This window comes from Triturus cristatus, chromosome 2_2, assembly GCF_964204655.1.
Source record: "Triturus cristatus chromosome 2_2, aTriCri1.1, whole genome shotgun sequence".
Classification (NCBI taxonomy): domain Eukaryota; kingdom Metazoa; phylum Chordata; class Amphibia; order Caudata; family Salamandridae; genus Triturus; species Triturus cristatus.
Window position 1 is genome coordinate 959948894 of NC_140582.1, and position 15031 is coordinate 959963924.

Sequence of the window (15031 nt, forward strand, 5' to 3'; positions counted from 1 at the left end):
AGCTTCGCTCCGAGTGGAAGGGGAAGAGGAGGCTAAATGCTCAGTGGCAACAGATCAGCATACCAGATCCGGCTCACTCAGTATGTAGCAATCAAATCTGCCAAGTGCAAACCTCCTGCATTTTGCGCGGAACTTCAGACAGAAGCAGGATTGACAGAAAAGCGTAGAGCATGCCAGAGACCAATCTTGCCAAAAACCACCAGGAAAGAGTATGGCACAAAACAGATGACACTTCCTCTTCAGGACAACAGCATAAGATATACAAATGGAAATCCAACTGTGGAGAAGATCACGTCCATCACACTTGGGTGTAGGTGTCACTCTTGACCCTTCCCGCGCTGCAAGAGATGGCTGAGGGCATTGAATCTCACAATGAGTGAGTCTGCAAGAGGAGCCACGCTGGAAGACTCCCTATTGCGCATTCATATCCACAGATGAATCATTTCCTAACACAGCTTATTCAATCTCACTCCTCTCCATTTGTTGATATAATGAATGGGAGTATAGTTGTCCGACACAGCCTGGAAGTTGCTTCCAGACATATAAGAGACAAGCATTGGCATAGCCAATAGGTCTCGCCTTTGGGGCGTTAGAAGTGTTTTGACAGAGCTATGGGCTTTGTTAACGTTTTTAAGTAAGTGGACGAGTGTCAGTCTTTAACTGAAGCTCCTAGGTAAAGTTGTACAGAAAAAACAACCAGCGCACCCATCCGTGCCCTGCCCACAAACGAATGCTGTAATATGTTTACAAACATGCAACGCAAGCCAACATTTCTAGAATAAGATCGTCCACCGCATCACGTGACATCATGACGTCTAACTAACTTCCAGTTGTGCAGACAGCTTTGCAGGACAAGGCCTATCAGTGCGAGCAGCAGAGCGCATCGAGGAGGCGCCTGGCTGACGCGCCTCAACTCCGATTCTACAAAACGGCGCACGAGCTTTAATTTGCACAACTGTATACAACGAACTTGAATTGAGGTTAATGCAGAAGGAAATGAAATGCTGCTCTGTATTGCAAAATGTTTTTATACTGATACCCTACTAAGGGTCTTGTTCGCGCTAAAGAAATTCTAAAAATAAATAAATAAAATTATGAAAATAAGCCTCCAATGAATGGTTTCCTTGTGGCTCAGCCGGGGGTAAGCATACTGGCATTCAGCAGTCAAAGAGTAGCGCAGACCGGTTTTGCTCTGACAGCCCCATTTATTAGAATCCCTCCAATCCGGTTCCATCCCCTGCTCGGACGTCATGAGTTTGGGCAAGGAGAAGCGCAGGTCCTCAAAAGGAGTAAAGTAAGACACGCCGGTATTGAGTACTGGAGAGTATCGGCCCATTTACAGCACTGTTTGGGGTCTGGGGGAAGGTGGGCTGGGCGAGACAGCGACATGCCGTTTGCCGTTATGACTCACAATCCATGTTACATGCAACTCCCAAATCCCAATTGTGTAAACTCTTCAGCCAATAAAGCCAAGAAGGCCAAGAAGGCCACAGTCTAAACAATAAGAGCCTCACGCTCCGATGGGTTCACTGTTCACCCCGCCTTGGGGTCACACAAGCCCACAATCATGTTTCTTTGTTCTGACTCTTCGCCTATGTAAGTCCCCTCGCACCTCCTCGGCTCCTCCCACGCGCATTGTCCCGCCGGATCTCGCTATAAAGGTGGGAAGTTTAAAAGACAATCCTGTCAACTCAACTCCCAGACCCCTAACGCGGGGGTTAAACGGATTAAGGATGGACCACAGCCTGAGGCAAATATTCTACAGAGACAACACCGCGACAGTATAATGCAGCAAGTTACAAATTAATTCGATAGCGCCAAATGTAACAAAAACAACCGTTTCAGAGCGCTTCACATTTGACTGGCGAGAAAGTCTTTATAAACATGACATTCTAAGAAAGTTCCAGAAAGGGTGTTTGGTGCTCAAATGTCCTGCAGTTGATAGCACGACCCAGGCACAGTGGCATTCATTACCTCTAACCTAGTTTCGAGACCTTGTTATCTCTCGCACCAGTCTCCTCTGGAATGAGCAGACGAAACGGTGGCTGGCTCAGCCGCTGAACACTCCGTGACTCTAGTCCATTCAAAGGGTCTCCGAAAGCTCACGCCTTTGTATATGAAAAGTAATAAATGTGTACGCACACGTTTATTTTGAACTTTAGAACAATAAAAATCCAAGGTATGCTGCATCACAAAACAATTAAAACATTTACGGATATGGTGCCATTCCCTACACTGTTAATAATTTATTTTGCCAATAGAATTATGGGATTGCGTAGTAGTAACGTTTTCCCATTAATTATGGCTCTGCGAATTACCACATAATCCATCGCCTGCATAATCTTGATATTTTAACAAAAAAACTTGTTTGTAGTCCCTCTGGGTCAAACCCATGAAGAGTTACTAAGGACATGGCCGCCCATGTTCCTAACATAGTGGAAGGCCCGTCCCAAACGTAGACTGGTCATCGTTTGGTTGCTCCTTGCTGCTGTATTTGGTATTGTTAAACCGGCTCTAGTGAAGTAAAATCGTTTAGTTGACGGTATTACCATGTGTTAAGAGGGAAAATAATAAAGCAATAGTGTCATAAAATGTGCAGCATTAAGCCGCATCGTTTGTCTTTCCTTGATGCATAGTTTAATCATCCACGCCGCATAATCTGGTCATCCCCTTTACTGCGAAATTCCAGTGGCCCTGTCTAACTTTTAGGTTGCACACACAGACCTTACATAATGACCTTTAAACAGTGCCCTCTCCGTGGTTGGTGATATGAATCAACAGTATATTCTACTTAATTTGCTTCGAACTGGCCTGAACAAGCATAGCCGCCCCATACCACCTTCTTTTAAACAATAAAATAAACACACTTCACCCCCACGTGCACGCATCTTTTAAGTGCTGGGAAATGAAGAGACCCGACTGAAATAGAGCGAAGTGTGCCTCTGTTAGGAGGCTGGTGATTGGGAAGGCGGTCTGTAGTTTACGGCATTGTAGTCACAAGGGAAACACCAGACTATTACCTTGAAAAGGGTTCACAAATGGAGCAGCGGTGCAAACTGCTTCTCTGTCAAGCCCTTGCAATAGTACAAAGCAGGATGTGTGTCGCGGGAAAGGGCAAAATAGGAGCATGCCAAAACAAGCGCGCGCAAGTAGGGGGTGGAGGGGAGTGCGGCCGAGAGCAGGCAGCGTTTCCCTTGCGGGAGCGAGCGCGATAATTGCTAACATATGGTGCTGCTCGCTCCCGCAAGGGAATCGCCAGACGTGCACGCGTTGCCATTGAAAGCTGTGCCGATGACTAAAGGTCTCTTTCCTATGCAGCGCATGCGAGACCTAAAAAAGGCCTTCAGGGTAAGATGGCCTACCTGAAGCTTGGGTACATGTATGTGTATGAGTATATCCCACACGGGCCAAAGGCCCTACACAACCATGTGGTTCAAAGGAGGAGCCCAGTCCACAGAGCAGGCATTCATGACCACAGTAGCCTGACCCTGCAGGGGGATGACCGGGTAACCCCTCAGGTGGTTGGAGGGGACAGTGCAAATCCTTAAAAATCAGAAAAATCCATATCTGAGCCAAGAGACTTAGTGTTGCAGCTACTTCTTCCTCAGACAACACCGGAGGGCTTTCAACCACCAGCTTACCTGAAGTACCAATAAGATACATAAGGCCAGGAGTCCTAGCAGGCGCAAGGCTTGCAGGAAGAACCCAAGGTTGGCCCAGACACAATGGAATGACTGCCCGAATATCTACGAACCTATGAGAAGGCTTTTATAAAGGTTGTGAGAATCGCAGGCCCAATAAATGCCAGCTTTTGTGGGGGGACTGAGGTGATGCTTTCGGACATTGATGGTAAAGCCTAGGTAGTGGAGTTGAGTCACAGTCCTCTGAAGAGATTCCTAGGCCAACAGCAGGGACAGTGGATACACCAGTGAGTTGCCCTTGTGTGGGAATGTATGGCACTCCGAAAGACACAATGAAGCTGCAATCATTGCCTGCATCTTCATAAAGACACATGGATCAATTGACAGTCGGAGAAGGAAGGACTCCAACTGATCGTGTTAAATCCCGCTCTAGATCTCAAATCGCACCTGCAGGCGAGTAGGACACGAAGATGGATTTGAGTGTTCTGGAGATCCAGGGACACCAACCAATCTCCTGAGTTCACGCCCCAGAAGACTTGTTCTTAGGGACAGCATTTTCTACTTGTCTTGCCAAATGAACCGGTTCGGAAGGTGGAGAACCAGAATAGACCACAGGCTTCTGCAGTTCTTGGGGACCAAAAACAAAAATTGACAAAATCCAGTGCCCTGCCTTTTTAGCACAAGATATTTCCCAAGAGAGTGGAGTGCGGCTACTCTCCTCCCACTTATGAAAAAACCTAATTTAGACGTCAGTGACCCCCCAACAACTATAGGCTGATCTCCTGTTTGCCATTTCCAGCGAACGTAGTGGAAAAGCTAGTCAATCAGGAGTTGACCAACTTTTTAAATGCTAATCAGATCCTGGATCCCACGAAGTTTGGATTCCGTAGTCAGCACAGAGCTTGCATTGATCACCACCACTGAAGAAATCAGCCAGACCATAGATGGCGAGGGAAACACAGCCCTGATCCTACTGGATCTTTCAGATGCGTTCAATATGGTCAACCATACTATCCTTGTTGCCCAGCTTGCCTCTATAGAAATCAAGGATAAAGCCTTAGATTTTATGACATCTTTTCTAACAAATCGAATCCAAGCAGTGCACCTCGGAGATTTTGTGTCCATCTTTCTCACTGCCATGTGGGGTGCCACAGGGGTCTTCTATGAGCTCCACACTAATCACTTTAATCTATATGTCCCCCCCCCACCCCCCAATTAGCGGCACTGATTAAATCCCATGGCTATGCCTTAGTTTCATATGCAGATGATACACAGATCATTTTGTCGGTAACTGGTAATTCAGATACCACTGCAGCTAAATTTCATAACTGCTTCGAGATATAGGCAACTGGATGGGGGATAATTGCCCTAAATTAAATTCAGCAAAAACGGATTTCCTGCTATTTGGAAATAACCCTTCCTTTTGGCCTACCAATTGGTGGCCTCAGGAGCTTGGTACTCTTCCCACACCAAGTGTTAAGGTGACAAATTTGGGGGTGATTTTTGACACCAAACTATCTTTTGAAGGCCAGATAAAACACATCGCTTCATCATGCTTCTACATTCTGAAGCTTCCTAGAAAGGTTCTGCCTTATATTCCACTGACACTACGAAAGAATGTAATCGCTGCCCTGATCACATCCAAACTGGATTATTGTAACAGATTGTTTACTAACATCCAAAAAAGCTTTGAGTAAACTTCATACGTTTGATGCTGGGTAGTCCCAGACAACTCTGTATCCCAAGCGCTGGGTCAGTTACACTGGCGCATCATTGGTAAACACATCCAATTTAAGGCTCTTTGCGTAGCTTTCAAGTCTCTACATGGCCTTGGTCCAGAGTACCTACAACAATGTTTTCAATGATACTGCCCCACAAGGTCTCTTTGCTGTTCCTTTAGTGGAAACCTGATCGTCCCTAAAATAACAAAAGCTACATGGGGTGAAGGAGCTTCGTACCCTGCACAGCAAAGCTGTGGAACTCACTCCTCTTAGAACTTAAGAATAAATTAATTCTCTTGGACTTTCGGAAGAGTTTGAAGACTAGGTTATTCAACAAGTAGCACTATCTTTCTGGCTCTGCTGTATGCTCTTTCTCTCTCGGTTGTCTTAGAACCCAGATGACCCCGGGTGATTGCTGCGCTCTAGAAAATGTATTTTCATTTCTCTGGAGCCCCGTTTTCCATTAAGGCATAGACCTCTATCTCTATGATCTCCTGTAAAGCAGGGCATTGGTCTGCAATGATACTCTGAAGGACAAGGGTGGGCTGCTCCAGCGATAGGAAGGGTAGGACATTGACATGGGAGCTCAGCTGACTGAAGTAAAAGCAGCGTCTCGTGGGAAAGACGACCTCACATCAGCACTCAGTCAGCGGGGACTGCGCTTTAAGGAAAAAGTATACACTTTTTGTAGTTCTTTGTGGTGAATTTTAATTCATCTGTAGTCACGTATGATACATCTCATACTCAAATTATGGTTTCCATATTGGTAGCAGTTAGAAGATCAACATTTATAAACATGGTTTTTTCAGATATCCTCGATGCATTTCGGGACTCGCCCTTCGTCAGGGGGGTGTGTTTCTACAAGAAAAAGGAGGGAAAATAAGCAAAGGTCCAGGACATAAAGAGTGTAGATTAGTAAAATGACGAACTGAGGCGTCAAGTGGTCGCTGGTGAATTACGGAATGGAAAATCCTCACTTGGTGGATGTTAATCGGAAAGAGGAGACGTAATTCAATCAGCTGTAGGCTAACGGAAAGGAGCTGGTGTAAAAAGGACAGGTGGAACGAGGTATTTACAGTAAAAAACTGTGGCAACAAGAAACCGAAAGGTAAGCCATATACTACGAAAAACCCAGTCAATATAGTACGAACTAAGGTGAAGACTTCAAAGAAACAGGCGGGTGAATCTGGAATAAAATACCTGAAAGAACCGCCGGAGCTTCTAAGGTGTAGACGCGTAGAAAGGTGATACGAATACGGAGTAAAGCAGCGGAAGATAAAGTCCATTCACCCGGAAGTGACTGGGACGTGTGCAGCGTAAAGTGACGTATGATAGAAAGCAAGTGAAAAAAGACTTAATGTGTATGAGGTAGTCAAGGAAACCCCAAGTAGAGTGCGTGTATAACCAAAGATGGCAAAAAAAGGTATTTAAATGTGTAGCAACAAGATAAATGCAAATGCATAAAAAATATAACACGTGAGGAAGAGTATACAAAGAGATCGCTCATTCAAACAGGAACAGTGAAATAAATGAAAATAATCAGTATGGTAGCAAAGCACATACAATTCCAGAGTCCTTTAAAGATAACAACTATATTCAACGCGTTCATTCATTCCGGAGGGATGAACTGCATTAAGTCTATTTATCCAAAACAATTCGCGTTGTAATAGAAAAGCACTGTTATCTCTCCCTCGTAGCAGTGGGACTTGTTCTAAGATGAGAAATCTCAATTGGCTGCAATTGTGTCTGTTTTCAAGAAAGTCTTTCGCAACCGTAGACTTGGTGTTGAGGGTTCGAATGTTGCTTTTATGTTCTATCAATCTGGTTTTCATTTTCCTTTCAGTTTTGCCTACATATGGTAGACCGCATGGGCATTTAAGAAGGTAAATGATGTTACTGGAGTCGCAAGTGGCTGTAACTTTTAGGTTGATTGAAGTTCCTTTCGAGGGATGCATGACACTGGTTCCCTTGATGATGTTGTTGCAGCCACCACAATTATAGCATGGGATAGTTCCTTTGTATATTGTATTGGATTCGGAGGAGGTCTTGTTCAGAAGTTGTTGTAGGTTTGATGTCCGTTGGTAAGCAAAGATCGGCAACTGATCAAAAATGCCTTTAAAATCGGGCTCGGACTGCAAAAGTGGCCAATATTTCCGAATAGAGTTCTTAATTTTATGGCTTTGTCTGGAGAATTTGGATACGAATACCAATCTTTCATTGGAGGTCATGTGGGTAGATTTTTTTAAAGGGTCAGATCTGTCTTTGATTTCAGCGCGATTTCTGGCATCTTGTAAAATGGAAGCTGGGTAAGCTTTTTTTTTTTAATTTATCAATGAGGATGTCACTTTGTTTCCGAAAAATCTCCTCAGTAGAAGATATGCGTTTTATTCTTAAGAGTTGTGAGTACGGAAGGTGTTTCTTCAGAGATTTTTGGTGAAAACTTGAAGTGTAAAAGGTTGTTCCGGTCAGTAGTCTGCGTGAATACTGAGGTAATGATTTCATAGTTCGTACTATATTGACTGGGTTTTTCGTAGTATATGGCTTACCTTTCGGTTTCTTGTTGCCACAGTTTTTTACTGTAAATACCTCGTTCCACCTGTCCTTTTTACACCAGCTCCTTTCCGTTAGCCTACAGCTGATTGAATTACGTCTCCTCTTTCCGATTAACATCCACCAAGTGAGGATTTTCCATTCCGTAATTCACCACCGACCACTTGACGCCTCAGTTCGTCATTTTACTAATCTACACTCTTTATGTCCTGGACCTTTGCTTATTTTCCCTCTTTTTCTTGTAGAAACACACCCCCCTGACGAAGGGCGAGTCCCGAAATGCATCGGGGATATCTGAAAAAACCATGTTTATAAATGTTGATCTTCTAACTGCTACCAATATGGAAACCATAATTTGAGTATGAGATGTATCATACGTGACTACAGATGAATTAAAATTCACTACAAAGAACTACAAAAAGTGTATACTTTTTCCTTAAAGCGGAGTCCCCGCTGACTGAGTGCTGATGTGAGGTCGTCTTTCCCACGAGACGCTGCTTTTACTTCAACACGTACACCTCTGAGGTTAGGAGGTGGTATCACTAGCACCTAAGTTGTTTACCTTGATTAACTTTCATCGTTCCAGTCTACACTTGAGTGCAACCGTATCTTGTCTTTTTCAGCTCAGCTGACTGACCCATGAGTTTGTAATGATCTAATTGTGATAACATTGATTCTCTCTACGCCCACCAGATTGAGGACTTCATGTGCTCCGGCAGGCTTATTACTGATGGTTTTGCCAATTTCCATAAAGATCAGCAGCCCAAAAGGCAGGTGGCACTGGAAGAGCAGAAAGCAAAGCTGGAGGCAAATACCTTGCCACCCAAAGCATCAAGTTTCTCAGATTCTAGGTCTAGAGCAGCAGAAGAGAAACTATTTTGCTTCTGATTTGAGGACAACACCTGAACTACCAGACTCTCTAGTGTTGGATGGGAAGAGCTGCTTCTCTAATCTGGAGGTATTCTTAGACTATGCGAAGATGGTCTGTGCTGAAGAATGATCAGCTGCAGCATCCACAGGCAAGGAGGGCATAGCGCTAGATAAGACTGGATGTTAAGAGCCCTCTTGTTACAGATACAGTCTAGGATTAACGGAGTTCCCTTATAAATTCTGACTATGGCTGTAGAAGCCAGAGAATAAGTAAGCTTACTGTGTGGCTTTGTCAGAATTATAAATGACCAAGCACTTGAAGTTGGATGTAAAGGCTGCGGAGAAGTGTGCTTTCGCAACAGCAGATAGGATCCTACCACCGACGTAAGCAAAAAGGAGGCACTTGTGGCCTTAAAGTCAACTTCCCTAACAGAAAGCTATTGGTGTGGCCCGAAGAAGGGTACTGTACATTAGTTTAACCTCCAGAAAAACAATCTAAACTACACAGGAGTTTCCAATAGGCTTCTGGAGTACATGAACATTGCTGTGAATCCCAAAAATGTACAATGAACATGCAAGACTTTTCAGAGTGGAGAATCAGATGCATGGCTTTCTGCAAGGCACATAATGAAACCCTCTGTAACATTGCGCGTATAACACATTCAAATGTCTGTTACACAATCCCAAATAACTGATGTGTGTTATCCAACTCAATAGCACTTATTTTATTCACCTTAGACGGATGAAAGGAGAGTGGACTTGCTGAGATTCCTAGCGATGACCATCAGGTCCAATGTAGATTCCGGCAGAAGGAAGTATTAGATTGGCCCCCGTTACCACCAAACCTAGCAGTACAGGAAGTGGAGTGAGCCACATGTATAAACACTTCCTTCCTTTATAAGATCCCGTTCTGGTGGTAACAAATGGCAGTGACTATCCCCTGCACAGTAATTATGCTGCTGGAATGCAAGAGTATTACAAACATTTGAAAACAGCCTAAACAATTGTGAAATATTCTCACCTGATCTGTCATTAAGTCCCTGCTGCAACAGTTTTACTCGCTGGGCTATGGACAAAGCTCTCATGTGAACCTTTTCCGCAAGAACCTTAAAATGTAATACAAACACACTTTGAGAAAGAAACCTGCACATATACAAGTGTAAAATTGAACACAAAAACCGACACATTCTTCCATGCAGAACTCTATGGGGCCTATTCACAAACAGCATTTTAAAGTACAAAATGGCTATTCACAAAAAGTTAGACCTTTCTCATCTTTACTGTGCAGACATAGTAGCCACATAGGCATACATTTTTATATTAAATGTGATAGGGACAAGGGGGGTTAGCTGGGAAATGGAGAATACTTTACTAATAAATGGGAGCATATTCGGAGGGGCATGCCAATACAAACATACCCACAAAAGAGTAAGACCATTGCTATTCATTAACTACGCTCCTAAAGTTACTACAGTCGTGTAGTCAACGAGCCGTCAAAGCACTTTTAAATTAACTCCAGTGCAGACTTGGAGTATGTTAAGCACCACACATGGCCCCTCATACGTACTGCAACTGCAACACACTCCTACAGAAAAAAAGGGAGGGAAATAAATATAACACCAAAGGAACTACTGTTAAATTCATGTATAATTAGTTTATTAAAAGTGAAAAATAAACTTAGACAATATATTTATTACAAAATAATGTAAACAATTTTTTACAAACCTTTGTCCATATTAAATAAAATTGAAAAGTGGGGGTGTATTTAAAATGGTTTAAAAGGCATTTTTAAATTAAATTGATATATTTAAATATACATTACATTTGATACAATAAAATGTTGCAGAACATTAATGCATTAATTCTATGTTAAAAATATTTAAAATTAATTTACATACATTTCACATTAATATATATATATACATTTTGAGCACTGCGCAATTATTATTCCGAACATGACTTTCCCATTTATTTGTCCACACCAACATTATGCAGGTGCATTTAAACGAGGATTTACCTGAACATTACATGAATTTGACCTGCATTATGGGAAATGTATTTTCAAGGACTAGTCATGTGACTTTGACTTTTTAAGCAACGCACGTTCGCATTATGCAAAGACATTGTTTCCACCTGTGATCAAGGCGGCATTGAACGCTGAAACGCGTAAGGTGATGGAAGCTTTTGTGTGCTGCTGTGCCTCAAATAAATGCGATACTTCCAGTATTGGGCCTCACATCTTGTTTGTGTTCAATTGGTGGGCTGCTCCGTGCCCATTGTCCGTGAGGCCGCCCTGCAGGGTCGGGGGCTCCTTTGCTCGGAGGAGATGTGCTGGATATATATATATATATATATATATAGATATATATATATATATATATATATATATATATATTCACAGAAAAAACCATAGGTTTCAGGCACGTTATAGTTAGGAATTACCATTTAAAAAACCTCAGAAATTCACTGAAAAAACCATAGGTTTCAGGGGTGTTATAGTTAGCTGGACTTTTCACTTGTACAAAACCATTGAAATTCCCCCGTTATAGTTAGTTCAGCTAACTATAACTCGCGCGCCCGCAATGCACTGCTGAAGACGTCACATATTACATCACTCATGACATGGTCAGTGACATCACTGATGACATCTCAAATGACATCACTGATGACATCATCCAGTGAATGTGTGTTTTTCTGAAAATTAAATATGTTTTATATATGTATATCTCAAGGTCGATGGAAGAATAAATGGGTATATAAGTGTCTAAATGGATGATTTGTTTTTGAAAAATTGATTGTGTAACTGACTGATTGAGTGTATCATAGTGAATACATGGCTTAGTGAGTAATGTTTAAATATGTAAATATCTGTATCAGTCTCTCACTTTGTGTATAAGTGGCTGCATGGGTAGGTGAGTAGCTACATGGTGTCTATATAGGTTATTAGTTGGTTTTTTTGAGTATCAGTCTGAGTGTCTGCATGGTTCGGTGGGGGGTATTGCGTAGTGCATAGGTGCATGAATGAGTGACTCACTCTTTGTATGTGTTGAAGACAGCATGTGTGCAGGGCTGTATGGGTGGATGAGTGTGTGTATGGGTGTGTTAGTGAGTGAATGACTGTCTCAATAGTGTCTTTATGAGTAACTACATATGTTTTAAACTAGTATATGTGACTATTGGTGTATATAACTGAGTATATGTGAGAGTGAGAGATTGAAAGAGTTCCTGTATGAATAAGTATGTGTTTCTATAAGTGATTGTTTAAAAGACTAAGTATGTGTAAGTTTCCGTAGAAGTAAGTGTGGTGGTGTGTGTATAACTGTATATGCAAATAAATGTATGTTTGATTCTTTATTAGCATGAGTGACTATGTGTGTGAGTAACTCTATGGATGAGTGGCATTGTGTAACAGGATGTATAGGTGTATGAGTACATATGATGAGTGAATACATGTATGAGTGACTGTATAGGACTGTTGGTGAATGAGTGGATGTGTATGTGGATCTTAGAATTACTGAAGAGGTTGTTGTAACTGATATTGGTATGTCCATTGTTTTGAAAATTTTAGTCTCTATTTTTGAATGTGTGTATCAAAGGTTATATTAGGGTGAGAGGAGGTCTGCCACTCTAAAACAAGGATGATGTCATCAGTGATGTCATCAGTGATGTAATTTGAGATGTCATCAGTGATGTCATGAGTGATGTCACTGACCATGTCATGAGTGATGTAATATGTGATATCAGCAGTGCATTGCGGGCGCGCGAGTTATAGTTAGCTGAACTAACTATAACGGGGGAATTTCAATGGTTTTGTACAAGTGAAAAGTCCAGCTCACTATAACACCCCTGAAACCTATGGTTTTTTCAGTGAATTTCTGAAGTTTTTTAAATGCTAATTCCTAATTATAACGTGCCTGAAACCTATGTTTTTTTCTGTGAATTTCAAAGGTTTTTTAAATGCTAATTTCTAACTATGCCTACAGAGATAGGACATGTGAAGAAAGAAGAAAAAATGCACAGAAAGAAAAAAAAGAAGTGCAGAAAGAAGCAACAGAAGTCCTCAAAGACGAAGAAAAGTGCAGGAAGAATTATAACGTGCAGAAAGAACAAAAAGAAGAGCAGAAAGAAGCCTTGTTGCAAAATCATCCTGTACCCTCTACTTTTTCAGACGGATACTGGTGGTAACTGAGTCTGACTAACCAGTCCTAGAGCCAGTGCTATGTTAAAAGACACTTAGAATACAGTGAAAACACCTACATACACTAGGGAACATTATGCGTTGGGGTCCCCCTGTGATAAGCATGACCTCCTCTGTAACTTAAGCCCCTAGTATATAATAGGGCAGGGGGATTAAAACTACGTCTTAAAACAGGCCACAGGGTGTTTTGCACACGTTAACTCAGGCCCCGTCCCCTCCCTTCACAACTGTGTAAACACGCCCTGTGTCCGTTTTTAGTTGGGAGATTAAGTTCATTTGAATCCTGAGGGTCCCTAGGGTCCAACTAGCCCACTAGGTACCTCCAGTAAGTGCCACAGAGCTGCGTTGCAGAGAGGTGTAAAAAGTGGCACGGCCTGGACCACCTCTCTGCAATGCAGCTCAGTGGCGCTTACTGGAAGCACTTGGTGGGCTAGTTAGCCCCCAGGGGCCCTCAGTATTGAAGGAAAATTATATCCCCAATTTAAAACGTGCCATAGTGCGTGTTTGCACACGTCACCTCAGGCCCCGTCCCCTCCCTTCACCACTGTGTAAACGCGTCCTGTGGCTGTTCTAAGTTGAGAGATTAAGTCCCCTTGAATCCTAAGGGTCCCTAGGGTCAAACTAGACCACTAGGTACCTCCAGTAAGCGCCACAGAGCTGCGTTGCAGAGAGGTGTAAAAAGGGGCTTGGCCTCAGAACACCTGTCTGCAGCGCAGCTCCCTGGTGCATACTGGAGATGCCTGTTGGGCTAGTTGGCCCTCAGGGACCCTCAGTATTGAAGAGGAATTAATTCCCCAACTTACAACTCGCCAGGGGGCGCGTTTGCAGAGTGCTGCAAGGAGGGGGCGTGGCCTCCGGTACGATGCCAGTCTTTTATTTATTTTAATTTTTTAAGAAGGGGGCTGTGTGGTTCCCCTTCTTATTCTAATTTATTGGCCCTGATGACCCCATCCCCCAGGGCCTGTCTCCTAATTATATTTTTTTGACCCCAATCCCCAGGGCCGGCCACTGTTATTTATTATTTTTTAAAAGTATATATTTATAGACACACCTAGGACATGCTGGACAAACCGTACGTACCTATCACCATGACGATTTGCGTGATATTCATTAAAAGGCGACTATGCATACAATGAATCCACGTGGAATGTATTTACACCACTAGTGAAGCTCTGACATGTCTGATGCCCTACCGTGCCTAATCCCGGTAGACACCCTTGTCGTTTATTTATACAAACATGGGTAGCTATTGCTGGGCACATTTAATACACATGCACACCAAGCCATTCAAAGGGGATTCGACAAAAATTCTACCAAAACTATGCAAGAAACCCCCCTCACGGTTAATAAAACACACATCCACTGCCGGATGTGTAATACTTTTTATTTTACTCTCTGGAAAGGGGACGAACATTACTTGAGAGTCACAGCGCGCTCCTGGCAGAGCCCAATGCTGTGTAACACCCACCATTGCCTGCTGAGTGCCACACACCTCTGTGTTGTATTCCACTAGCTAGTGCATATGCTATGACACTCTCTAGCCCATGTGCACTGTAACACCACCCCGTGAATATGTCATGCCACACTTGTCTTCGCACGGGTTATATTGCCCCATCTAACGTGCCTTCCTTGATGCCTATGTTATAACGCACAGTGCTATGCCATACATATTACAATCTGGGATCCATATCTTTGTCACAGTTCCATATCTTTGTCACAGTGCATATGCAACGTTACACTCCCCAGCACATATTTTATATTACAACTTTAGAGACTAGTTAGGTTACACAACACTGCCCTGTGCATATTACACTCCAAGGCGCACATCGCATAGCACGCGCTAGTGCCTGTGCTATCTCGCGCTCTCCAATGAATCTGTCATTGCGCACAATGTATTGCATATTATATTTCACGCCCGGTTCATCTTATATCACACTTTTTGGTGCATAGTTTATACCATACACTATATCTAGTTTTCATTTTAAATCGTGCTCTCAGGACTATGTTCTATATAACACTGTGTTCACCTACCCTTTTCACGGGCATTACAT

At 42.8% G+C, this 15031-nt stretch overlaps 1 protein-coding gene across 2 annotated transcripts in view; it reads right to left on the reverse strand.

The window, feature by feature from the left end:
• Window positions 1-15031, reverse strand: part of NCAPG (non-SMC condensin I complex subunit G) — a 460352-nt gene that overhangs the window by 282556 nt on the left and 162765 nt on the right. For both annotated transcript variants that reach the window (XM_085642367.1, XM_085642366.1), the window contains exon 6: window positions 9804-9888. In XM_085642367.1, coding sequence (XP_085498493.1) covers window positions 9804-9888 — 85 coding nt within the window. The remainder of the gene's footprint in view (window positions 1-9803; window positions 9889-15031) is intronic.